The sequence below is a fragment of the Sturnus vulgaris genome, chromosome 21 (genome assembly GCF_052056855.1).
Source record: "Sturnus vulgaris isolate bStuVul1 chromosome 21, bStuVul1.hap1, whole genome shotgun sequence".
Lineage (NCBI taxonomy): Eukaryota > Metazoa > Chordata > Aves > Passeriformes > Sturnidae > Sturnus > Sturnus vulgaris.
This window is the reverse complement of record NC_142263.1, coordinates 6,440,893-6,468,160: the sequence shown is the minus strand read 5'-3', so window position 1 is coordinate 6,468,160 and position 27,268 is coordinate 6,440,893. Positions and strand designations below refer to the sequence as shown.

Here is a 27,268-nt window from a genome sequence, read left to right as displayed (position 1 = left end):
AGGCACTCTCCCTGCACATCAAAGGCTTTGATAAACACTTGCTGATAAATTCTCACTGGTGCTGCTTTGTGGTCCAGAGCAGCTTTCCTTTCCTTCCTGCAGGGTGTGCTGAGCAAGACTTCACTGAAGCCTCCCTCCATTCAAATTGTGGCATCTCTTGGTTTTTCCTCAGTCCTTCAAGCTCCTTAACATCTCAAAGAAGGAAATCAGTTACTTTAACAAGTCGTTTTTGTGACGATTTAGAGCTACCTGTGGGGTTTCCTCTGGAAGCAGGTGGTGATTCATGTTAGTTTTCCTTGATTTCTGAGGAAGTGTCCAGCCCTCCCTGTCCTCTGCTCCTTTTTCTGCCACTTGAAAAATGTGCTGCATATTTGGCCTTTTTAGGTCCTTTTAAAGGTAACAACAGACGTCTTCAATGATTTGCCAGTTTTTCAGCACACACGGTGACAAAGTTTATGAAGCCAAGCCAGTCTGAAAATATCAACCCTTTAATTGACATCTTTGTAATCTGTTCCAGATAAAGTTTGAAACTCTCCCCTCTTCTCTCCTCATGTTATCCATCTACTGATAGGCCTTGTAGTAAAACCTGATGTAAAAAAAATCCCTTGTGCTCTTGATGTCCCTTTTCCACTGTGTGATCTGCCAGGAGTCCCTTTGCTTGTCATTCCACTGTTCCTTTATTTATAAAATGTGTTTCTTGCTGCTTTTTTGGATTTCTTGCCGGTTTTCTCTCATTCTGTGTTGGAACACTTCTGATTTAATTTCCAAATGTTTATGCTGTGTGTTTATACTTGCCCTTGGCAGTCTCACCCAAGTGTTTCATCCCTTTCATTTGAGGTCAGGGAAGAGCTTTGCTTTAGCCACTGGGCCCTTTTCACACTCCTTCTCTTTGGGGTTTGGACCTGTGTCTTTAATTGCTGCTATTTAAGTTTCTGCCAAGCTCTTGCTTAACTTCTCTCCCCCTCAGGTTTGTGTCCTGTCTCACTCAATCTACCAGTTTTGTGAATTTGGTACTCTGTTGTTTTGAGCTGTGTGTGTCTCACAAAACTCTCCCTAATGTTCCTCATTTGGAGTTTAGAATAAATTCCCACTATAAGAGCTCCCATATTTGTTCTCTGCTTTTGGCTGTGACTGAGGCTTTTGTTCCCTACAAAATTTTAGAGTAAATTTTTTAAATCCTTGACGTTTGAAACAATCCTTCCCCTTTTTTGGCTCCTTTCCCCTGCATCCATCTCAGTGCATTTTGCACAAGGCATCCTCACTGTGAGCAGGATCCCGGGGCTCTGCCCAGCTCTGTGCTCAATACATGCCAGCAAAGCTGAAAGCAGCAGTAACAAGGTGTGACAGAACTTGATTGCCCTGATTTTTACTCCTTAAAAATGTGCAGAGTCAAGTGTGTGGTGGTGCTACTGACACTGTGATTGGATTTACTGAATTCACTGATGTAAATCCATCCTGACTGTGTGTATTGCAGCCCTGCTTGCACTGTGGATGTGGATGCATTTATTCAGGAGCTCGTTGATCATAATTGATGAAGACAAGGGGTGGGAGGGCAGAATTGATAACTTTCTGGGGAATGCTAGCAGTAGGTACTGTAAGGAAATGAAGTATCTTATTAAACTGGGATAACTAGACATGCTGACAATTCCTGAAGTATCATTTGCTGTGCTTACAGTAAAGGTGCTGTTAGGAGGGAGGCACCTGCAGAAGAAATTTGATAATCAGGTATCACAAAGCTTGGAGGAGGTACCTGGAGGAAAAGCCCAGCTCTGGTAGCTGTCACTTCTCCCTGGGACAGCACCACAGCATTTCCTTGGATTATAATACTCTCTTTTAACCCTGTGGCTGGTGCTTAACTCTGACTAATGAGCCTGAGCATTGCTTGCCCTCAATATCCTGATTTCTGTCTGTTTGGGGATGTAGGAGTATCTTCTGCAGTTGGTGCTGCCCTGTTGTGTTGGGAAGCAGGTGGGATTGGGGTTAGTAGGAAAAAAAAAGTCTGTAAGAGTCTGAGCATCATCCCCAGAGCAGGATATTGCTGAAAATCCCTCCTCAGCAGAAGTCAGGGCTGCTGTGGCCAGTGGGGAGCCACCAGGAACAGGAGGAGGTGTTTGAAGGCAGCTTTGCATGTGGAAGGAGTTCAGTGTGGCCAGGCACAGTGAGCCAGGACACACTTCAGGGCCAGGAGTGGAAGAGGGTGGTGAAATCTGAGCAGGAGGAGGAGGAGGAGGAGGTGGTGGCCATTTGTCAGGACACAGAATAAGGATGAGGTAAAATGATTTAAGGCTGGTGGAAATGACTGAAGACAGTAGAAGATGTGCTGAAGTTGGGATGTGAGGTGAGTTCAGGCATTTATCAGGAGACATGAAAGCTCTGTATAAACTTAATTGTTATGCTCCAATTCTGACTTTACACTCCTGGTTCCATCTTCATAAATATAAACCTTACAAGAAGCAGAAAGATGTTTTTATCTCAACCACAATGACAATTGTATTTTAATCATGCTGGTTTTTTTCTTAATGTTGGCATGATGGGTTTTATTGTGTGTGGAGTTGGGAGGAATTGTAGGGAAATGTTGCATTAAGTAGATGAGGGGACCAATAGAGTCCATGGATTCACTGCTAACACTTGCAATAATTGTCCATTACTACTTCTTAAGAACAGCTCTCCTGCTCTTAGAATTGCCAGCATGGGGTCCTTAAGAACCCCATTTTGGGTGGAAGGAAACACAGTTGTAATCAAAACAATGATTACCATCGCCTTCATTTAAATGCAGAAGGAGAAACTAATGTGTGCTCTAAAGGGATGTAAAAAATTTACAAGTAATTCCTGGTTTTGAGGTTAGGTTTCTGATGTCCATGGGGAAAAAGTTAATTTCTTACCTTTCACTTTCAAGTGAATATTTTTGTATTCATTTCTCACTCTGCATTTAAATGAAGGTGATAGTAATCATTGTTTTGATTACAGTTGTGCTTCCTTTCCCCTGTAATGGTGTTCTTGAGTACCCCATGCTGGTCGTGCTAAGAGCAGGGGAGCTATTCTTAAGGAGGAATAATGGACAATTATCTGAACATTAATAGTGAGTCTGTGGACTTCTCAAGACTCCTCAGCTCTCAGAGAATTCTCCTTTTCCTCGAAGGTGCAGGGAAACTCACCAATAGTCTTATCTAATCACACAAAGTTAAATTTCACAGCTCTCCATCTAGCTTGCAGCAAACGCAGCTCTGTCTCCATTTCCAACAAACAGAATTACAAACAGATTCTGCATTCCCTGTCCCAGGCTGCTGGACTCGAGGATTTTTGTGTGTAACTCCTAAATACCAAACTGCACAAATACTCTATAACTGTCAACATAAATACAGACTTTTGTGCCATTAGTAATGGGTGATGACAGGCTGTATGAAGAACACATTCCCTGTCTCTGCCATTCTTCCTTTCTCCCACTCTCCATCCACCCACTCCATTTAATGTTACTACTATTGTTATTATTTTTCGTAGCAGGCGTCGTATCTGGGAACAGGGGATTAAATGAATAATTCCATTTGGCAACAGGCAGGCAGCATCAGTGCTGGAATCCTTTCTGTTCTTTAGTAATATTAATGTTGTAGAATATCAGCAGGAGGGAGGGGGTTGACTGGAAGCTTGCAGATAAATATAGGGGGTTATTTGGTCAGTATTGTTTGTTAAAGCATTTAACTACACAGGAGCAGCAACGCTGCAAAAATACTCTATGCATATGCTTTTAAATGTTTTTTAATCCTGATTTTTACTTTAAAACTAGAAATATAATGCATTTTATTTAGAATTATGGTGCTAGTTGGGGTGGCTGTCAGTACAAAGGCTAATGCTATTTATTAAGGTCCTGGTTTTATTTAATAGCCAGATGAATGGAACAGTTAATAAAAGAAATATTGCTTTATTCCCTGACATTTATGTCCTTGGTTTCCAATAAAGAATTGAAATTATGAATAGTTGATGGTTTAAATTGATGTTTTATGTTGAACGCTAGCTATAATTTCCCCTCTGAGGATTGTAATACCGAGAAACAGATGGTTTTTCACAGTAACAAATTGCTGTGTGTGTACTGGATACAGAGCTGCCTTTCAGCTCCCTCCACCTTCCCCTCCTCAGCCCGAGCACTGCTGCTCTTCCCAGGACAAAGCCAGAGCTGCAGGAAAAACTCAACCTATTTTTCCAGGTGTGCTGGAGATGGGAAAGGGCTGCAGGAACTCGCAGTGAACAAGTGAGCAGGATAAACACAGAAGTTCTTGGCTGTTCCTCCCATCCCAGTGTGCTCTGGCAGGCTGGGCTTCCTCCCCTGCTGCTGCTGCTGGAGGTGGAAATCCTGGAAAGCTGGGGAAGAGTGGGAGCAGTGGGGAAAGCAGCAGTGCTTTGAAATTCAACAGGCAGCTCCAGTCCAGCCCCAGCTCTTTCTTTGCTTTGAGTCCACAGTGTCTTGAGGTTTTATTGACATTTGGGCTCGAGTAAATGAGTGCTAAACGCTCTTGTTTATGCGTTTTTAAACTGTTTTTCAATAATTGTTACTGTGGGGAAGTGGTGTGAGATGATTAGTGGAGAGTTTGGCAATCCGCATTAAAAATACACCTTTTTATAAGCTAATTATCGAGGGAAATGGTTAGTAATTACCACTTCTAAATGTTCTCTACTAAGGTTTACATGTAATATTTGGACCAAGAGTCACTTTAAGCTCCATTTAAAAGCAGAAAAAGGAAGAAACCAGCAGGCTAAAGGGGTAAGAGTGAAGGGAGGGATCAGAGCCAGCTCTGTCCTCCACAGCTTGTGGGTGTGAGGCCATTGCTGGACTTCAAAATGCTGCTGCTATTGGCAGAATGAGTATTTGGCTTTTCACAAATCCTTCTATGATAAATCACGTTACTGACACACAGTTAAAATACATGGGCTCCAAGCTGAAAACAGCAGCTATTTCATAAGAGACATTAATTGTTCAAAACCGAGTTGCATAGATCATAGGATTAAATTTTTAGTACTAATTTTCAAAAGAATTCTTAATCTTAAAAATGATGTAATGCTTTCAAAATCCTTTTTTTTTCCTTGGAAGCATGAGAGATTGCTACTTACTCAATCCTAGTGTCTTGGGACTTCTCTATGTCTATTTTCTCTATATCCTACAAGACTGGGACCTGAGCATGGTTATTGAATATCTTGACTGTAGACCATACATATACATATATTATATGTGTATATATATATATATATATATATATATATATATATACACATACATAGAGTGAATTATATTTTTTATGAAGCAGTGAGGTTGCTGGAATAAAATACCACATTAAAAATCTGACTTGGTTAATTAAATATTACCCTAATTTTCCTGGTTGTCCTGCTTATGGCTTGTATTCAAAACAGTGAAAAAATGCATCAGAAATCCTGCCCTTTACTTTTCCCCTTTTGGCTTAATGTCAGAAAATGGCACATTACAGCAATTTGTGTGGCCCTGCACCACTGCTAAGAGAGATAAAGCACTGAGAACACCCAGAGACCAGGGCTGGAACTCAGTGTGGCCATTGACAAGGACAGGAAAGGTCAGAAAAGGTTAAGATGGTTGGGAAAGCCATTTCACATATATCAGCTGTGGAATTGTTTAATAAGTTACCTGGAACCAGTTTCTAGCAGTTTGTACCATGGAGCTTAAAGCAGGAAAATTCAGCAGAAAACCTGTCTCCAGTAAGTGTGGTGTGAGTTAGAATTTAAAAGAGCTTGCTGGGACCAGCTTTACACAGCTTGTGTAATGAGAAAGTTGCCATCAGAGTAAGTTAGAAGTGGCCTTTTGTCAGTAGTTTCTAAGTGTCATTTGGCTGGAAAATTCAGGATGTGATTGCCATTAATTTTCTGGTACAAAAAGAGTGGAGATTCTGCAGAATTCAGGTGGAGATTTCTGCAGAAGCAGCAGCAGGAGAGGTGGGATCAGCCCAGGGCGAGCGAGAGCCTGCAGTGGTTTGAAGTCAGTGCTGAGGGATGTTAATAAACTTTATTTACTGGCTCTTACCCCGAGGAATATCGTGCTAATGCAGCCAAGGGTTCACTTCCAGCTGAGGGAATAGTGGGAGAGAAAGCAGAGGGAGGATCAGGGGATCTGCACACGCAGACTGAACAGAAGTAACTTGCACTTGGGCGTGTGTTGTCTTCAACTCTGGTTCCTCCAAGCTCACAGAGATGACATGAAGAAATAAACAGATATTTTCGGTGCTAATTTAAGCCTGGTGTTCTCCCACTTAGAAGAAAAAAAAAGTATTATTTTCTCCTTTCTCTCTTTCCTTCTTCTTTCCTTCTTTCCTTTCTTTTTTCTTTTTTCTTGCTTTTCTTTTTCTCTGATCTCTTTTCTTTCTATTTTCTTTTTCTTTGTTTTTTTCTTTCTTTCCCTTTCTCCTTCCTTCTTTCTCTCTCTTTCTGTTTTCTCTCTCTTTTTCTCTCTCTTTTTCTCTCTCTTATTCTCTCTTCTTTTTTTCTCTCTCTCTTTCTCTCTATTTCTCTTTCTCTCTTTCTCTCTTTTTGTTTTTCTCTCTTTTTCTGTTTCTCTCTCTTTCTGTTTTTCTCTCTTTTTCTCTCCTTTTCTGTCTCTCTCTCTTTTTCTCTCTTTCTCTCTCTCTTTTTCTCTCTCCTTTTCTCCCTCTTTCTCTCTCTCTTTCTCTCTCTTTTTGTCTCTCTTTCTCTCTTCCTCCTTTTGAGCTGGAGATGTTGTCCAGGCATTATTGGAGGAGGTTGGCTCCCATCCCAGGGTTTCTGTCTGGTGCCCTGTTCTGAGCAGGAAATCCCAGGCAGAGCCAGGGGTGCATGTGCAGCACTGGAGCGTTCTGTGCCTGCTCCCGAGGGCTGTCCCTGTGTCCCTGTGTCCCTGTGTCCCTGTGTGCTGCACTGGCTTTGGGGAGCTCAGGAGCCTGGGCTGGCTCTGAGAGAGGCTCAGCTCCCTCTGTGTGTGCAGCAGAGCAGCTTCTCCCTGGGGACTGGATTGGAGACTGCAAACAGAAACACAACAATCCTGGCAATGATCATTTTCTGTCACCCCCAGCCCTCTGCAGGGCTGTGCATGGACACTGACATCTGAGTTAGTGCTTCCTCCTGACTTGAGCAGCTCTTAAGAACTGGATGGTTGGGGAATATTGGTAAGAGATTTCTTAATCCTCTGACTTCTGGTTCAAAACCAGTCCATACCTCTTAAAGATGAAATTTGGTCATTTTGATGGGCATGTTTTGGACAGCAGTAACCAGTGATTTTTATGTCAGAAATGCAGGGGTCTGTGCCAAATCAATCAGCACTCCCTTTTTCCCTAATAGTTGAATCTGCTGATGATTTATTTACGTAGGAAAAAGAGCAACTGATAACAAGTGAGCATGTCTGTGATCTGAGGTTATCCTCCCCCCGAAAATCAGAGGTGTGGGGGCCTCTGGCTCTTGCTGGAGGAGCTGCTGTTGGCAGAGCTCTCATGCAAAACATGCAAAGCCACGTCTGTACATAAGAAAGTGGAGGCATTAGGCAGTCATGCACTGGGAGGAAGAAGCACTCTGAATTTCCATCTCCTAATCCACTTGTCTTTTTAGTACATGTATGCACAAAACATTATTATAGCACTTTTTAATAAATGGAATAATAGCAGACTTAGTGTTACATACAGGAGATTATCATCTTCAGTGATTGTGTGTGCACAGCTTGTGTTATCAGAAGATTAAATGAATCTTAAGGAGACGCTGCTTCACAGTGAGATTTGATTTTCCCCTGCACGAACGCTTCTTAAATTATTGAGCCTCTGCAGCGCAGACAACGCTTGGCAGTGCAAAAAACCACCGGGAGGAAAGCTGTGAGCAGGCTTTACCTGCCCTGGCAAATGGCTCAGCTTGGCTGAGTGGAGAGGGTCCTATGGCTGGGAACACACGGGGTGAATTATGGGCACATTAAAAGTTTCCTCCTTGGCTTGGGGCAGCGCTCGCCTCGCCCAAGGGCTGCTGCTCCCAGCTCCTCCTGATTATTCATCTGCTCCACCAGCCTTGGCACGGGGCACCACGAAAACTATCACCTTAAGTAAATCCTCATAAGCTATTCATGTTCCTCGACAACTTTGCTCATGCTGTTTGATTCACAATCCTCTGCCTCTTCAGTTCTCTCACATATTAACGAGTTTGATCAGTGCTCCATATAAATGAGGCATAATCTGAAGCTGTCAGACCTAAACTGTCTTGAACATACACTAAGTGAATATATTCAAATTTCTCTTTAAAGCCGGGAATATTTATAATAAAACTTGTCAGAGCTTCGGTTAACAGTTTACACTGGAAGTATTTTTGGTTGTGAAATACAAAAACAAGTCCAAAAATGACTTTTTGAGCTGATATTGCTATATTTGCCTTGCATATGGAAAACTCGTGTTGTGATTTCAACAACAAATGAGAAAATCGTCAAACTTCTATGAAAATTCAGTAAGCTCAAACTTCTATGAAAATTAATTAAGCTGAAACTCCTATGAAAATTAATTAAGCTCAAACGAAAAAGTGTTAAAACACTTCACAAATTTATACTAATGTGACTTGTAACAATCACAATAAAAGAGCAGCGGGTGCTGTTAGCAATGCTTTTAATTTGGGTTGTGCTGCCTCTTCTGTCACAGCCTGAAACTGGATATCTATCGAAGTGCAAACACTGGACTCATTTATTTTTTTTATCCCGTGATGTTCCCAGTGAAGAATGCTGTGTAAAAAAATGTCTCCTGGCTCTGGGGAGAGGCGGCCTCTCCTGTTTTCCCTTTGAATGCTCTTTGGTTGTACCTCTCGCTCAGACTGCATCTGTCTGGGCTCTTGGATCCTGTCTGATCCAAGGCTGCATCCTCGCCTGGCACAGGCCAGCACACAGAGCTTGAGTCTCCTCTGGATTTTAATTTGTGTCACTGTAATACAAGTTTGTAAAATTTAGGAATTTTCACCTTTGTGTGAATTAAACAATATATGATTGTTATAGGACTTAAAATACGGAGTTCGTGACATCAAAGATACAAGACAGACTGGCTTTATAAGGAACTGGCAAAAGGAACAGTAGTAGGAGCAAATGATGTCTTTTTTTAGCTACTAGATAATACTTTGGAACTGAATGAAGGCTGCAGCTTCTGAATCTCATTTCCCTCCTCATCCACACCGAATGCAGAGGAGAGCAGATCTCACCAGGGTGTGTAAAATTGAAACTCAAAGGAGGTGCTGTGGAACTCCTGGGAGGGATTTTGCTGTGGTGTCCCAGCCCTAGGGTGATGGGGAGAGAGGTCTTGGCTTGCCTTCAGCATCCTTGAGTTTTTGGCTCAAGTCTAATGGAAAAGTGACACCGTTTAGCCCCTAAATTCAAAACATTATCCTACCCGGTCAGAAAACATTCTCTGTGTCTAGCACCGTGTCCAAGGCAAAGCAGACACTTGAATTTAAGTCGAATCAAATGTGGGGAAGGTTTCCTCAGCAGCCTTGATGTGAACAGGAAATTGATCCTCCAGCACAAGGCCAGAGTGCCAGGAGCTCATTCTTCACTGAGATAATCAGGCACAAAACGCTGCAAGTTAATCAGTTCACTTTCAGTTTAGTATTTACATTCACTTCAGCTTTAAACAAGCATTTAATTAGTTCTGAAAGTGTATTTGAAAGCCTTCGTGTTGGACCTCGGAGATAATGAATGGTGCCTGCGAGTTTTGTTTTGTTACTGGAAAGTGAAACCAGATGCAGCTTCACCATCCAAGTTCAGCCTCTGGCTGGCTGGATGCCGTGGGAGATAGGAGTTTTTATCATTTGGGGAGGATTTTTTGTGTGCTGCACTAAAGCTGGTCATTGTCTTAGGAAAGGATGTTGATTCCACACAAAGTTTAAGTTGCTGGAACAACATTCAAACATACAAAGCAGCAGAATTGGATTCTTCTGTTCAAAACAGCAAAAAAAGGGATTAGTCTGTGGTTAATTTAATAACTCCCAAAGTTGCCATTACAATACACCTATATTCATTTCCTTATTAATTACGTGGTTGTGCTATTTAAGCTTCCTTTCTGTCCTTTGGGACCAAATTCTTGTCCTGGGTGAGAAACCAAGCTCCCTTTTGTGTTGGGAATCATCATGTGATGTGAGCAGGGATTATTCCCAGCCATTCCTGAGTCATTAATGGCATTGCCGGTGAATTGTCTTCCCTGTGGGGGCCCCCCGGACCTGACCTGCTCTTGCTGCTGCTGAAATTTGGATTTTGCACTTGCTCGAGGTTTGTGTGGTGTTGAAAAACTCCTGGAAGCTGTTTCTTCTGTGATGGCTCTCTAAAGAATATCCATTTTCGATTTACTTAAAGCAGCCCTGTGTCTTCTCTTTCTGCTTTTGCCCCTTGGGACAGTCTGTTAAGGATCCTCCCCAGGGGGATGCAGAGGGAAAACCTTGCTATGTTTGTGATGCTTTTAATCCCCATCCTGTCTATAGACTGAAATAAATAGAGCATTCACCTTTCTGCTCGTGCATTCCTTTCAAATACAATTTCAGCGTCACCTGTGGCATCCCGATTCATCAAGATCTGTTCTAAGCACTTCTGAATCTTATTGACCACTTGTTTTACAGGATGATAAATCCCTGTTCTCCCACAGCAAATAGATTTAATAGAGCAGGTTTTTTTCCTTGATTTATGTTTGCCATGAGCAGAAAGCAGGATTTCAGCATCCAGCAGACGCTGCTCCACAATTACAGAGTCACGAGCAGGCTGTGTCTGTTTTGCTGCTGAATGACAAATATTGTGAGAGGATTTGGTGACAGTTTATGTGTTCATATAGAACCAAAGCACGTGGTGCAATTGTTGCTTCGAGATTAAACTTCCTTGAAACCTATTTTTGATTTTAGGGGATGCCTCTGAGACAGGGACTCCGTAACTTACTGGTGTGGGAATGAACGTTGGCAAAAAGAGTGTATTAGAAGTAAAAAGAGTGTATTAGAAGGAAAAGGAGTGTATTAAACTTGAAAACAAAGATGAGATGTGTGTAGTCTTTAAAAAGTGGAAGCAGTGTGTATTGTACAAGGTTTGGAAGATGACTGTGGACATTTGAAAATTATTTTTATCCCTCCTTTTGTAACATCATAAAGGCATAAAAACAACCCTAATTGCATTTTAATGATCCACAGTGTTGGTGCCCAACAGCTGAAGGAATGGAAGACTGACATGCTGAATTGTGCCTGTGTTGTACAATTAGGTGGACTGGAAAAACCAAAATCAGGGTTTGGCTGAGGGGATGGTGACAGCCCCGTGCTTGTACATCATCACAATTAACGAGTCTGAGTTGCAGAAATTAGTGATGATGATGCCCCCACACTTTATTGATCAGGAGATTAAATAGAAATTAAATACAAACTGTTTTCTGCAGCTGTTTGATCTTGTCCCCGTGGGTTTGTGTGACATGGCAGGGGTGCCTGGCACTGGGGTATTTATGGGGTGTCAGGGTCTGTCACTTCTCAAACCTTTGGGAGTCAGGGGATATAGTCCAGAATAATTGTGTGTATTTATTGTCATCCTTACATTAGAGCAAGACTTGTCTTAATAATGAAATCCTACAAGAGCAATATCTCCCTTGAAAACCATGTGTCAATAGAGCTTTAAAATTGCTCAAATATGAAGAGGACGTTACACAAAATAGATGGATTCTGCCAGCCTAAGGAATAGGAATTGACATTTTTCAGAACAGATGTCATTGATAATTTATAGATGGCTTTAAAAATTAAACTTTATATAGAAGCTGGCTTAAAAATGAAGTGTTGTCAATGTTCTGAGTGCATTGGGTACATTAAGCAGAAACGTTCGTGTCACTCAGTGGTATTTAAATACTGCAGAAGCCGTGTCCTCTGAAAGTCTGCTCCTGTTCAATATTAAAGGCTCATGTGAGTCTGCTGGCTTCCAGATGATGTAGCTGCACTCCGAGTGTTTTGAAACTAGCAGTTATTGATTTTGTCCCTTACACTTCTGATTGAAACCTGGAAGTGAAGCACATGACTTCTGGAGAAAAAGACAATTTTACATCCAAAAATACCAGCTTGGCTTTGTGCTTTATAAGCTGTAAAAGCTTATATTGATGCCCTCCTAGTTTTAAAAAGAGTGGCAGTCCTGTCTGAAAGCAGAGGCATCGGCTCTGTGTGCAGTAACACAAAGTTAGGGAAATTATTGGAAAGCTTTCCGGTGTTTTTGCAGAATCATGATTTCCTTTTTTTTCCCCCTTAAATACACTTTTTGTTAAATTGCTCCATCTAAAACAAACTAGGGGTTAATACACATTTTGCTAAGTAAGAAAAACAAAACAAAAAAAAAACAAAAAAAAAAAAAAAAAAAAGCCCCAGCCCAACACTGGAGGCTCAGCCCAGGAAGATGGGAATTCTGAGATAATATTCAATGTGCCCAAAGGGACAATGCTGTCTCTTGTTGTCACTGTCTATATTTAGCCACCGTGCTCATATGCAACTTAAAATACTTAGAATAGCAAGAAGAAATTTTTTTTTTCCCCTTCATTTGAAGTGGTTCAGTGTAGGGTTGTTAATTTTGGCTTATCACAGCTGACACTTGAGTCGGGGTGGGGGAAAAGAGCGATTTGAAGTTTTAACTCTCTCCACATGTGCCCCTCTGAGGAGCCCTCCTGACTCCTGCAAAACTTTCTCGGCTGCCTTAAATTATGTGCCCCCCATTTAGGAGAAGTTCACAGGTCATTTAGTTGATTTAAAATCCATTGTTGTTTGTGCAGCTGATAAAGGGGTGAAAAAGCTATTAGTTAACAGACCCGGGTTGAGAAAAGAAATGTTAATAATTCCAGCTTCCTACTCGAATCAACTGGAATTTTTCTGATCAGTTAATGTAAACAGTGTGATTTATACTTTAATACTTCAGCTTACATGAAAATAAGCAATAAATTTCACACTTTCAGGAGTGTTTCATGCTGTTGCAAACTAAGTTTTTGCATTTTACCCAGTTACTGAAAAGATAATGAAGTATTTCTGTATGACAATCTGGCAAATATTTATGTTTTGGGGACATATTGCACACTTCAGTGTGCTGATTTTCAATAGGAAATGCTCCCAAGCATCAGTTTAAAGCTGTCGAAAAAATTGGGCAGAAAAATGAGGGAGAGCAAAGTCCTTTAGGAAATACTGGACAAGTTGTTTATGGGGGGAATGACCTTGGCTGGTTTGGATCCCAGTAATGGGCTCTTTATCCCAAAAGTGAACTCCTGGTCAAAAGGAGGGTGCTGAGCACAGGAGGGTTGTGCTGATCCCTCAGCAAACCTGGGGGGATCCCTGCTCCAGCCAGGAATCGGCTGGGAGCTCATCCAGCAGGAAGAACCACCCTAAAAATTCAGATTTTAGGTGTGGAAAAAGTGGGATGGCAGTGCAGGGAGCTGCTCTGTGCAGTCACACTCGGTGCAGCTGGGACTTGACCCAGCAGGAGTTTTTGTCGTGCAGTGCTTTCCCTACATCTGCCCTAAGGAAAAACCACGGCTGGAATGCAGCTGGATGATACCTGCCCTCTCCCCAGAGGTGCTAACAGTTGTTTATGCCTCTGCTATCTGATGGTGGCACCAAAATGTTTCCTTGTTCTTACACAAACTTCGGGAGCAGTGTCACAAATGATCTTGTCCGTTTTGATGGATCACTGGCATATGTAAGTCATGGCATGGCTGAATGTGTCAGTGCTCAGGTCCGATGAGCCATCAAATGCTGCACAAGCCACTCCAAAATCAATTTTAAAAATGAGCAATTACATCTTTTTATAAGCAGATGATCGGGATCCAATAAATAGAAGTTATAAAATCAGATAAGTCACTTGATTAATCAGTACCAGTTCAGAGATTCTGTGATGTCATTTGCCCAATTTTAACTTTTTCCCCCCTCATGGTGGTCTCAGTGTCTGTCCTGACCTGGCCAAGAGGGAGCTCCATAGTTCAGAAATGTCAGCATCTCAGGTGGGAAAACCTGATATGCTTTGGGTCTTAGGAGTGCTTATCCAAACATTGCATTTCCAGACACAGCGTGCCTTGAGGAATTTAAAATAACCTGTTTTAACTGCATGGTGTTAAAAGCAGCTGGGTAAGATACAATCTCCTCTGAACAGTAGCTTTTTCTTTGGCTATTTTATCTGCATTTCCTAAGAATGTTTCACCAGACAGAGCATGACCGAGCTTCTATTTTGTGTTGGCAGCTCTCAGCCCTCTGTGACTCTGCCCCACGGTTCAGAACAACCTCCATCATCTGCTGAGGTTTCACCAGGACCATTATTTGTAGAAATAAAATCCTCTTGCCCAGGAAGAAGCTGGCTTTGGATATTTGCTTTAAATGTCATTTAAAAGTGAACCCTGTAGTGTTTTTTGCACCCAAAACTCAGTGTTGGCTTCCAGTCTTTCAAGTTTGCTGACCCTATTTCACTCCTGCCCTGAGCCCTCAGTGGCCCTGGATTGTCCATTTTGAGGCATGTTAGGAATATTTAGCTTAAAGAAGGTGCTTGAACTTGGTGTACCCTTTGCTTTGGATGCAGCTAAAAGCCTTCAGTATTGTATCACATGCTGCTGGCTTTGATGTATATACTTGAGCATCTTGTAAAAATGATCAGATGTATAAAAGATGGTGATAGGAAGAAGTTTATTGAGTATTTCTCTGGATAAAGGGTGTTGCAGGCATTTCTGGAATTCCTATTTAAGTCCCTCTGCACATCAGTCGGGCAGTTTTGACCTTTGTTTTTTTTTTAAAGTGTGGATTTTGCCTCTATTGCCAGTTTGTGCTTGACTTCTTATGGCACTTGGTATTTCAGGTAATAAGTGATGGAAAACATCTGCTGTTTGGTGAGATGCTCCTTCAATGACAGCAGAATAGTGTGAATGAGAACATGAGCTCCACAGCATCACAGTCTGGGTCACTCCTCACAGAAATGGATTGCTGAGAGACAGGAGGCACTGACAAAAATTAATTTTTACTTAAGTGTATCTTAATTCTAGTTTCCTTACTGCCATGCAACGAGTGAGAAAACACTTTTTGAGAAAAACAGTTGTCAGTTTCTGTCTAATTTAGCAGTGCTGCATCTGAGGGAAGTTTGCCACAAAGCCAGGAATAAGGTAAAAAGTTTGAAGCTTAGGTTAAAACGATGGCAGATAACTTGATCTGCAGTTGCCATATATAGTCATGCAAGAAAAAGTCTGTAGGAATCCTCCAGACGTTTATGGACTTCTCTGATTCATCTGTCGGAGCCAAACAGCTCCAGCCAAGAGATAGGGAATTTGTTAAACTGCGTGAAGTTCCTAAATTGCTGTAGCCCAAAGGAGCAATTCTTCCTTTTATAGGGGGAAGAGTAGGAGGGAGTAGGCAGGGAGGATGGTACATTATGAAGTCTCTTCTTTTGGTAAGAGTTTCAAGAGATGAGTAACATTCTAGAGCTCTTAAAAAAAAACCAAAAAACAAAACACAAAACACAAACCACAGACAAAAAACTTGAATTAATTTCCGTTGCTCTCATCAAAAGCTGGCTGTCTAAATTTAGCCATTTCCTATAGACGCTCAGCTTATGCTGGCAACAGTCAAACTGTTTGTCCTCAAGTGCAATTTGTCACCTCCCCCTTCTAAGTTGGTAGAAGATAAGCCCGTATTAATTCTGCTGATTTATTATTATACAAATGTGCCTCGTTTTAATCTGCCACGGAGCTGATTGTGCTCTCGTCTCCCTTCCTCATCTGCCATCCTCTGCTCTCCTTTCCCTGCTCTTTGCAGCTCCCTTCTCTCCCCACCCCCTCCAAACGCTGGAACAGTTCACAGTTCAGCACATGAATTTGGGAATTAATCCCAGCTGAGAGTATATATTACAGTTGTGAGGGGATGCTGCTGCTCAAAAGCGCTTTATGTGGGTTTTTTTATTTCTCAAGTTCAGCTAACAAACAGTAAATGCATTGAATAAGTCTGTAGTGAGCTCTTGCTTTCTTTCATCTGGATGATTCATTTCTATCTACTGTGTGCTCCCAAATCATGTGCATTATGGGCCTGAGCCTGTTTCCATAGGAATTTTGCCAGGAAGAGTAAAGGCAGCAAAAGTTTGTTTTCTCCAAATTGCTTCACTCACTGAAGCAACATGAAAAGCTCTGTGCTGTGTTTTTTTTTTTATTTAGGTCAGCAGGATGACAGTTAGATTAATTTCAAGGTGTTTATACCAGGTATGCTAAATCAGATGTAGTAAAACCTTTGGGTCTGTATCCTGATGTTTTTGATGTTGTCAATTTCTTTTTCCTTTGAATTTCTCATCTTTGTTGGAATCTGAAGTTTGCACTTTAGCTGCATCCAAAGGGCGAGGCCTGAACCCACAGCCAGTGACTCCCTGCATGGAAGAAGTCACAAAGAACACAAAGACAGCAGAGATGATGGTCATGAGAGTTTTAGCAAATATAGGACATGTATTTGCAGGACAGCAGGCTTTTTACTCGAGTCCTCAAAAATAACATGTTTCCTGTAGGAGCAACTGGCTTTTGAATAAAACTGAATGGTCAGGATCAAGATTAAGAAGAAAATCTTATAAAAAGATTAGCAGAGGATTGTGTAGTGTTGGATTTTCTTGCATTGAAATCAAAGCAAAAGGCTGAAGGTAATGATAGAAATCAGTAAATACACCTGTGCTCTTACATGCAGGTATGTCAGGGTGTGATTAATGCTCACAGCTTCATTTGTAACCTGTGTGCAAAAGATAAGTAAGGGAAACAATTTTGCAATCGCTGGTGTCCCAGCAGCTCCTCCCCAACTCACACACGGCCTGTAAGGATCCATGAGGATGGAACCTGGCTCCTCATTATTACACTGAACACAGAATTATTCTTCTTGGAAGTTAACTTGACTTCAAAGCTAGATCCTTGCATTCTGGAAATCAAGAACTGGTTTTAAAACATGAATGTTTTTCAGTGATCTCACTGTTCCTAAATGAAGCAGTACATTGGGATTCATGATTTCTGAATGGTTCTACCCATCTTTTCCTTGAGTCTGAAGAGAAATCCCAGAGCCAGCTCCAGTTCCTGATCCATCAGCCCAGAAGGCTGAAGCAGGGTGCACTGTGATTCCAGCCCTGCTTGTGGGGAGGGAATATGGAAAATTACAGCTGCAATTATGGTTTCACATTAAATATTCTTCTTTCTAAATCCACCATGTGAAGCATTAGGCTGTGTTTGAACTGGGGTTGTTAATTGGACCACAGCACTTAGGTGCCTGTTCTGCAGAGTCATGGCCCCTGTCATTAGCCTCTCATTAGACCCGTTAATTTTTTAGGGCTCATAATAATTACCCTTTTTCAGATGTTCCCCATTTTACACTGAAGAGAAACCTCTGATCTGCAGGCTGTAATTCTGGATAACCAGGGCAGAGTTAGGAATATTTTCTCTATAGGCTTTCAGAGTGGGAAGTAACTGTGTATGGAGGATAAAATCCTGCTGGGTGTGATTTGGGAGGAGTGTTCAGGATCTTTTTCACTGGAGAACTCAAATCACAGGGGCAGAGAACTTGTGGAACAACATGGAATTTATGGATGGGCAGAGCAGTTCTGGTTAAAATTTGACAAATATAGGTGAGGCTGGTTTTTGGGGATGTGAAATTATTAGGGTGCACAACTAAGCAGTCAGTTTGTTTCCCATTTTTTTGGACAGATGGGCTCATCTAATAACATCTGCAGGTACTTAACAAAGCTCTTATTATCTTTGCTCTGTGTAGGGATCCTGGCCTAAGCTAGGAATGGCAATTCCTGGATTTCACTGCCACGTGGTTGTCTGGCTGGCAAGAACAGTGCACCTCAGAGTTTCTGAAATATTTATTTAGTGTATCAGATGGGTTTTCATTACATAAATGAGGAGTTCTGCTGAGCTGGGATGATGCAGATGTGGTTTTTCCCATGACAAGGGTCTGTCATGGCATGTTTGGTGTCACCTCAAACCTTCAGCATTGGGTTTAACAAGAGAGCAGGAAGGACAATCTCCATGGAGTCATTATCCAGTGGGATGCTTTTTAAATTAATATTTGTTAAAAGTGGTGCTTGATTTTCTGTGTGTATTGGTGAACTCTTACACAAGTCATCCTTTCCTTTTTTTCCCCTACTGGAATTTTAGTGACCAGGCTTTCATTTCATTAGAATTTTATCCTTCCAAAGCTCCACCTGAATCATTTTTGTTTGAACTCATTTTTTTCAAGTTTCCTTGCAACTCTACTTTTTAAGTTCTGCATAGTTCCTGTTCAATGTTTTTCCTAGCCACTGTTAACTCACTGGTTTATAAATGACACCAGGGCTGTCACATGATGCTAAAAAGTTTGCTTCACCACATTAATTTGTAAAGTTAGTTTAAAAAAATCCTTTTTCTATTCTGCATAGTGTATGTGTGTATATATACACACACTTCCACACGTATATATGGGTGCAGCAGTTCCTCTCTGGCAGGGTGGCTTTTTAAACAGTTGAGAAGGTCCCCAGGCTGTTTGGACGTGGCTGCACAGGCCCAGAGTAAACCTGGGAGCTTTTTGTATATTTGAACTTGGAAGAAACCATAAGAGGATTGCATTAAGACTCAGGCAAATTCCACTGAAGGCAAATTCCCAGCACAGCTCCTGCCCAGATGCTCATTTTTCCCAGCTTGGGAAGAGCACAGTTTGCACCTTGCCACTGCAAGGGGCCACAGGACCAGCCCCAAAATTCTCCCTCTTGACCCTTTTTCCCATGGCTCAGTAGGACCCACATGATCTTTGTAGTTTGGTAGAAACCAGGGAATTTCCACAAAGAAGCTCTTGAAACTCCATGGGGTGTGCTGTCCCTTCCTTTGGGATTGTCATGTGGCTGCAATCTTGCAGAGTTGTCTGAAGTGGTCAAACAGCAAAAATTCCTTCTCTTTTCAAGGAAGCTCTGTCAGTGTTTATTCTGCAGGCCCTGCTTTGTAACCTCTCTCCCCCTGAATTGCAGTGCCCAGGGTTTTGCTCAATGCTCCACTCGAAGCTGAAAGTCTGTGCTCACTAAATCAGCCCTTCACAAATGGAATATTTTTTCACTTCTTGCTGGGTGGGTCCATACACTGAAAAATAGGTCAAGAACAGTAATCTAAATCTACTGCTAATAAATAATTAAAGCTAATGGAATTTGCACAAGATCTGTGAGCTTGAAATATTTCTGAAAGTACTGTGGTGTACGTTTTGCTACTGTAAATCAAGATTTTTTATTTATCATTGTGCTAGGTTGATACATATCTATAAATGTAACTTAAAAAGGTTTTTTTTTTGTACAGAGAAAACACTGGCATGTTAGTGTATTGAAATAACTAAAAATATCACAGGAGATTGATAAGATCGTGATTCATTCTTTAATGATCGGATTTCAAGTAAATACTTCAGCAGCCTTAAGCAATAAGAGGTTTTATATCTCATTAAATCAAAGTGTAAATTGAGCAATAAATTGTTTACTCATATAATTTACTTTGCTTTATATTTTAGGAATTAAGTAAGTCATCTAAGCTACTGTATAATACCTGTTTGAACAACTACTGGGATTTCAGTTGCATCTCTTGTAGATTAAAGCAAAGTGGAACTTGCTGGAACTAATTAAATATAAGGACTTAAATGTTTCCTTTAGTACACCCCCAGTCACATGTGCCCAGGATTTCTGGTGGGAAAAAAAATTTGTAATAGTCTGGATTTTTTCATAATACAAGGAAATAATATTTAGGACTTGTGCAGTGGTAGGTGAGTGTCTGAGTGATCCCAAGCCCTTCACCCATTTCCCCATAGCAGGGCGAAGCATCTGTGCTTGCTGCCTCTCTCTAATTAACCAGCAGAACTGCTTACTCCTAATTATAGTTAACTTGCTGATTTGTGTGTTTCATGGTGACAAGTTGTGTCCTTGAAGTACACAATAATCAAACACACCTCAGAAGTTGGTGCCAGCGTTCTTCCCAAATCCTTCGTGCTTGGCTGCCTCTCACCTCTCCCCCTTTCAGCTGGATTTATGGGAAACTCAGCAACATTCTGGAGATAATAGCGGGGTGGATGGAGTGGCTGTGCAGGATAAACATCCTCCCAATCCCTAGGAACAGACACCCACCCTCCCAGCACGCTGCCTCTGGGGAGAGGGGCATAAACCTGGCACCCAGTGTTTGACAGGAGAGCTCCCCTTCAGCTGTGCTCTTTCTTATCATGGAGTCATGGAATGGGTTGGGTTGGAAGGAACCTTAAATCTCATCTCATTCCACCCCCTGCCATGGGCAGGGACACCTTCCACTAGCCCTGGTTGCTCCAAGCTCCATCCAACCTGGCCTTGAACATGTCCAGGGATGGGAAGTGTTGGGTGTTGATGGAATTACAACCACGCTCCTGCACAGCCAGTACATCCTGGGGGTTGGCTGGAGTTTATTCTCTGTTGGGTTTTTTTTTTTTTTTCTTTCTCTTTTTTAAGTTCTTCCAAGAAGGAATCAGGGCTCAGGCTGTCCAGGCACTGTGAGTGCCTCATTCCATGTGGTTGGCAGGGAAGGGGACACGAGAGGGAAGCTGCAGTGATGGGGCTGCTCCAGAATGGGCTGTGACAGCTGAACTGGTGATGTCACCCATGGGGCTGCTTCTCATTAGGACTCCAGTGCCAGACACAGTGACATTCCCCAGCACACAAAACACAGAACAGGCAGTGGGAAATGTGGTGCAGGAATGTTCACCCAGGTTTTTGGGTTGGTTTGTTGACAGGAGCACGGTGCTTGTGTAGATGATGAAGGTGTGGAGGTCAAGCTCAGCCTTGCTGGGCCACTTCATCAAAACTGGGGTCACAGGGCTCTTGTTGTGACATTCAGAGATAAGCATTTGGGAGGTAAATGAGATGGAGCAGCCTGTGAGGAGATCAGAAGGTGCTTGTGTAGCTTCAGACCTCAAGTAAATTACAAATACAGCGTTGGTAGCCTGACCACTGCTGTGTCCTTTGTACTGTACACAGGCTATTAGGATCCAGATAAATAATATAGTTTATATGTCAGAAAGACACATGTGTTGCCCAGGATTTTAACACAGATTTATTCTTGGTTTATTTTCCGTGGAGTTATTTTTAATGAGAATGGAAAGGGAGTTAAAAATTATGTGGATTCAGATTTCATTGTTTAGCTACTTGATCAAAATATAAACTCATTGTTTTTACTCTTGTAAAGAGGAAATGCTATATTAGCTTTCAGCCATCAGATTTGATTCAGATAATGATACAGCATCCTAATTCATGGGCTCTTCATCAGATACTGAGTTTGTCTGTGATAGAGCCCTTTTCAGAAAACTGCTCTACCCCTGATAAATCATCCAGAGAGAAAGAAGGCATGTATTTAGATGCCATGGAAAAATAGGCTAATAATGGGATTGTATTCCTGTACTCAAATATTTCAGCGTGTTTGTGTTGATAAATTATAATTTGTTTGAATGTTCTGTTGCATGGACCCTTTTCAGCTGTTCTGCTTGGCTGCAGTGGTTTGGTAGCTTTGTGAGGACTGGAGCCTGGATGCTTTTCCTGTTTTGATCACAGCCCAGGCAGTAAAGGCCACCACACTTTAAACAGATAATAAATCACCCTGTGTCCTTGCTAACCAACACTGCAGACTCCCTCGGGTCTGAACTGAACGTCCTTCTTCCTGTTCAATTTAGTGTAAAGAAGGTAAAATTCTGTTTGAAGTTCAGTGTAATATTTTGAGACAAAGTCTGATGAGAAATTTTTCCAAACTGCCAAAAATAAATCTCCCCAGCAGAGCTGTGACTCGAGGCGTATGTATTCCTGACTTCTGTCTGTTTATTTTTATTTCCTTTTGGTTGTGAGCTGTCTCAAGTTTTGATGTTGTTTCGCTGAGGAAGGAATTATAAAAGTACCCTATAAACTCTTTCCTATAAACTCTTTCCAAGGGCAAGCCAGGAAAAAGAGAGGAGAAAAGAAAAACTGGTGTGAAAAAGGCGTTTATGCCTTTTGCTGTGGTGTGTGCCATTTATCCACTCACCTGCATGGAGCATTTGGCTGAGTTTAAAACACTGGATCACATCCCTGCAGTTCCCTTTCGTGGCCTGTTTGCTCTGGGAAGGGAATGGCAGTGGGATGCTCTGTCTCAGTTGTTCAGCTGCAACAGATTTCAAGTTTTTGTGAAGATTTCAATTGTCAAAGCTTTTTACCCTGTACAATAGTGTGCTGTGCTGTGTCCTGGGATTGCCCTGGATGGATTGCAGTGGGATATCCCATTGCTTGCCAGTGGAGCTGGAACACCCTGAGCTGCCTTCCCCTCTATCAGGAAAGATTTTACAAAACCTTTTACCAAGCTGCTGTCTGAATCAAGCACATGTTTTCCCATGATGGCATGAATTTTGCTTGGTAACCTTCTGATTGCTGGGATTAGTGTTTAGCATCCTGAATTTGCTAAATGAGTGCACTTGAAAGGTTTTCTCCCTGGCTTTGGGACGCTCCTTCTACTCCTCTCCACCCCTGCTTCTCTCCCTCTCTGCTGTTACAAACAACATCATCCCTCATTATTCAAGATGAATATGAAGGTGAAGTCCTGACATAGTTTATATTATGAAATAAAAGGTGCTGCAAATCCTGTTTTTCAGAAGTCAGGATGTGCCAGAGGAGGCAGTTAAATAGCAGGATCTTGGCTAGAGCTTGCCATGGACACAGGAGCAAGGATGACATTCTCCTGCCTCTGGGATTTTATCTCCTCTATTTCTGCCTTCACTTCTGACATCACTTTTCTGCCTGGTGACAAACAAATCAGTAAATTCAGAGGCAATATCAGGGATAAAAGCCCTAAACCCAGTGATGTTCAACCAGCTGAGATTTTTATTTGAAGAAAAGTTGCTTTCCTTGGATGATATAATTTTTCCTGATTTTATAAAGGGTGCCAGTATCCAGGCTGTAAATCTAATTTTGTTTGTAATTTCACTGGGCACTAAAACGGCCTCTGCCAGATTTTGGCCTTGAATGTGGGCATTTATTTTGCCATCAGTGGTTATTGTTACTTTCTTCAATGTCAGCATCATCAGGTTACAAAGAAAACATGTTCTAAAATGTGCACAGCCCTCAGGTCTCCCTGAGGAGGCAGGGAGTGGGGAAAAGCTGCTCGACCTGCCAGTTTGCTTTGGTAGAAATGTAATTTGTAGATGTTTGTGATCTACAAGGACAGTGTCCAACCTTTTTGTGCCCCAAAACAGGCAGCAGGATTTATCAGGAAACATTTGGGTGACTTGGCTTGGCCTAAGAACAGAAGCACAGTTTGGTTCAGTCCAAAGAGGGAGCTCAGAAAGCTGCAATATTATCCTTGACTTGATGGGGATTAAGCTGTATTTTAGTGCAGTAACCATGTCAGAAGTGAAATTTGACTGATCATTTGTCTTTGATAGCTTCATTTGCCTTGGGCCCCCTAAGCCATTTCTCAGGGAGTGGGAGAACTCCTGATACTCCAACTCTCTGCATGACTTGTCATTTAAATGACAAAAATCACTTCTCTCAAAAGCCTACTTTTCCTTCAGGAAAATCAGATTAAACCCAGGGCTGAGAGTGTTTTGGTGAGTGGTTTAACATCCAATATGTTGCATGACTGTAGATGTAAAAGTAAATGTGTTGGAAAAGAGAATTTCCCAACTTTTTAAGGTCACCTTCTTTTCCAAAAAGCTTGAAGCCTCAACAGACCCTTTTCTATACAGAGAAAATGCTTCAGACATGTCTTTGTGACCCCCTGCTCGAGGTTCAGGTAGCTCAGGACTGTAACCTGTGTGCAGGCAGGAGGATTTCAGGGTTACTGAAGCAGCTGTGACTGTTCCAGTTGTGGGCAGTGTTCCCAGAGCATCGTAGGACTCAGCATTGGAGGGATGGTCCAGAGTCTGTCCAGATCTTAAAAATGGGTCTTGAGCACTCACTAAGCACTAATTCTGCTCAGCTGAGCCTTGGAAATCTCTAAGGATAGGAAATCCACCCTCTCCTGCAGCAGCATCAGTGCTGCCCTCCCAGGTGATGCAGCATCAGGGTATTGGTTTCATCCTCTCCCAGATTTATTTCCAGGTGTAAATGAGCTATGAAGTGGCTGCTTGTGCCTTGTCAGTGGCAAAAGCAGGAATGCAGCATCTTGGCTGTGCATGACTAACAGTGGCCTCTGCAAAGTTACTGGATTTTACTCTTCAGGCACACACATAATAAGAATGATGGAATTTGTAAGTGAATCAGACCCAAAGCAGCTTAGAAGTGAAGCCTTAGAAATTTTTGTGTACAATAAATATACCTTTTTTTGTCCTAAATTATCTCAGTTGCTAAGTAAAAATATGCTATAAACTTTTAGAGTGATTCTGTGGGCAGTATTTTAATGAATTTTGTAGCACCGAGTATGTTGTAACTTTGGAAGAAGAAATTTGGAGTTATACAGAAACCAACAAATAATACTTGTCATCCTAAATGAGCTCCAGTTCTCTGATGACTAAAGCCAGAGCACTCTTGGGAAAATAATAAATAAAACAGAGATTTTGCAAAATGGCAACACTTCTAGTTGAAATGATGGTCCAGGATCATCTTCCTTTAAGCCTGGCTTCCATTTGTGGGAATTTCCTTGGCATAAGTTCAGAGGTGTAGCTGCTGTGGAGGTAGATAGAGACATTTACTGCTAATCTCATTAATGTTCAGCTGAATTAGGAAACTGAAGGCATTCAGTGCTTACCCAGCACCAGCACAGTTTGGATAATTAATACTATTTGCAGGTGTATGTCAAACTGGAAATTCAGACCTGCTCAAAGTGAACTCCAGGTATAATTCTATTTTAATCAAAGCTCCGACAAAACGCGATCAGAATTTAAGCAACACTTGAGAATTGAAAATAACATCAGGAAAAACTTGCTGCTGACCTGTCCTTTGCAGTTTTTCTGATGGGATCTCCTGCTTCTGTCTTCCAGGACCTGCGCAAACAGGTAGCTCCACTACTGAAGAGTTTCCAGGGAGAGGTAAGAGCTGCTTCTGGTTCTTAAGATGTTTTCAGTGCTGCCCCACAGGAGCCTGGTGTGCTGGCAGGGTGTGTGTGGCCAGCTGGGCACTGAGCCCCCAGGGCTCAGCCCTTGGCATTCTGTGTGTGCAGGGAACGTCAGCACCTGAAGGGAGCCTGAAGATGGACAGGGGGCTTTTACAAGAGCACAAAGTGACAGGACAAGGGACAATGGCTTCAAAATGACAGAGAGTAGGTTTGGATGGGATATTGGGAAGAAATTATTTCCTGTGAGGGTGGTGGGGCCCTGGCACGGGTTGTCCAGACCAGCTGTGGCTGCCTCATCCCTGGAAGTGTTTAAAACCAGGTTGGACAGGGTTTAGAGCTACCTGGGATAGAGGAAAGTGTCTCTTCCCATGGCAGTGGGGTGGAACAAGATGATCCTTAAGGTCCCTTCCAACCCAGGTCATTCTGTGATTCTCTGATACTCTGGGTTTGTGCTGGACAACCTAAACTGGTCACATCTCTTTGCTCTGACCCTCCCTGAGCCTCCCTGACTATCCCTGAGCATCCCTGAGCCTCCCTGAGCATCCCTGAGCCTCCCTGAGCCTCCCTGACCATCCCTGAGCCTCCCTGACCATCCCTGAGCATCCCTGACCATCCCTGAGCATCCCTGAGCCTCCCTGACCATCCCTGAGCCTCCCTGACCATCCCATAGCCTCCCTGACTATCCCTGAGAATCCCTGAGCATCCCTGAGCCTCCCTGAGCATCCCTGAGCCTCCCTGAGCCTCCCTGAGCCTCCCTGAGCCTCCCTGACCATCCCTGAGCCTCCCTGACCATCCCTGAGCATCCCTGACCATCCCTGAGCATCCCTGAGCCTCCCTGACCATCCCATAGCCTCCCTGACTATCCCTGAGAATCCCTGAGCATCCCTGAGCATCCCTGAGCATCCTGTCACCGTGGCAGGACCCAGGTGGCACACCCAGCTGTCTGGGCCTCACTGACCCTGCAGGTTGAGCTGTTCATGAATTCAGTGCAGTGCACTCATAAAACACGAGGATACTGCAAATTGTTCTCCCTGCAAAGCTTTTCAGCTGTAAAACATTGCATTGCAGAGGGCTGATGGAAAACCTTGGGCTGGCAGGTGTTTGTTGGAAAGGCTGAAGCTCCACAGCCCCAGTGCTGGCTCCAACTTGGGTTTCTCTTCCCAGCACTCACCCGAGCAGAGTGCTCACGAGTTTAAAAGCCAACTGTTGTTATTCTGAAGAGTTTCTATAGGCCAAGGCAGCTGGGCCAATTAGAGAGTTTTCCATTTTCGCTGTGGCCAGATGGGAGCCGAGGTTCTGCTGCTCAGGGAGGGAGGGTGGAAATCACATTTATCCTTGTAAAGCCTGCGTGGGGTGCTGGAGGGAGGCTTGAGCTCACACTGATACACATGACAGAGCTCTGCCCCTCAGGAATTGTGTTCCAGCACAGGGAAGTTCAGGAGCGTTTGCAGGATTGGGATTTAAGTGCACAGCTCCCCTGAGCGAGGCTTGCATTCCTGATCACTTCTACATCCTGCTAAATCTGGGTCCCAACTAGGCAATAATCCCTCATTTAAAAGCAGCATGGTACTTTTTGTTTTTACAACCTGGTTTCTCAAGTATTTCTAGAAATAAATAAATAAACAGGATAACTTTGTCCTTGATATATCCAGCAGACATTTGTGAGAACAAAGAATGACTTGCGTGAGTCGGTTTGCCAATGGAAATTTACACTTTAAAATTGCTCCGAGTGCATTGCAGTGCTCTTAGAACCTTTTCACTTCAGTTTCAAGCTTGCAATGCACTGACTGAAAAGTGCATGTGTGCTTTCAGCACTGTTCTTTAATGAAGGGAATGTCTGAGGATCAAGTAAAAAGCATAAATTTAAATTTGGCTACGGTGAAAGAGATTCTCCCATTAGATCTTCCCTGCTGGAGACAGCTCCCTGTTACCTTAGTATGGCTCACACACACTCCTCTCCTGTACTTTTGCTTCACTGATATAAAAGTGAAGTTTATTTTGGTGTAAATTCAACATCACCTGAGTTAAATTTGGTTTTGTAATCCCCTGTTACATAAATTAAGCACAAATACATTAAAGATTGTGCTGCTGAGTCTCTGAGCTGGTGATTCCAGTCTCCCTAATCGAGACAGGGTTTCAGAAACCTAAAAAACCTGAACTAATCATGATTGACTACATAAATGCACCACATTAAACTGTGAATTATGGTATTTGATTATAGATGTAATTACTGTATCTTGTTTTGGAGACAAATCAAA

The 27,268-nt window shown here is 42.4% G+C and overlaps 1 protein-coding gene across 6 annotated transcripts in view; it reads left to right on the top strand.

Annotated features, from left to right (window-relative positions):
- Nucleotides 1–27,268, top strand: part of CUX1 (cut like homeobox 1) — a 266,427-nt gene that overhangs the window by 80,030 nt on the left and 159,129 nt on the right. For all 6 annotated transcript variants that reach the window (XM_088177069.1, XM_088177067.1, XM_088177066.1 and 3 more), the window contains exon 3: nucleotides 24,937–24,984. In XM_088177069.1, the coding sequence (XP_088033195.1) occupies nucleotides 24,937–24,984 (48 nt within the window). The remainder of the gene's footprint in view (nucleotides 1–24,936; nucleotides 24,985–27,268) is intronic.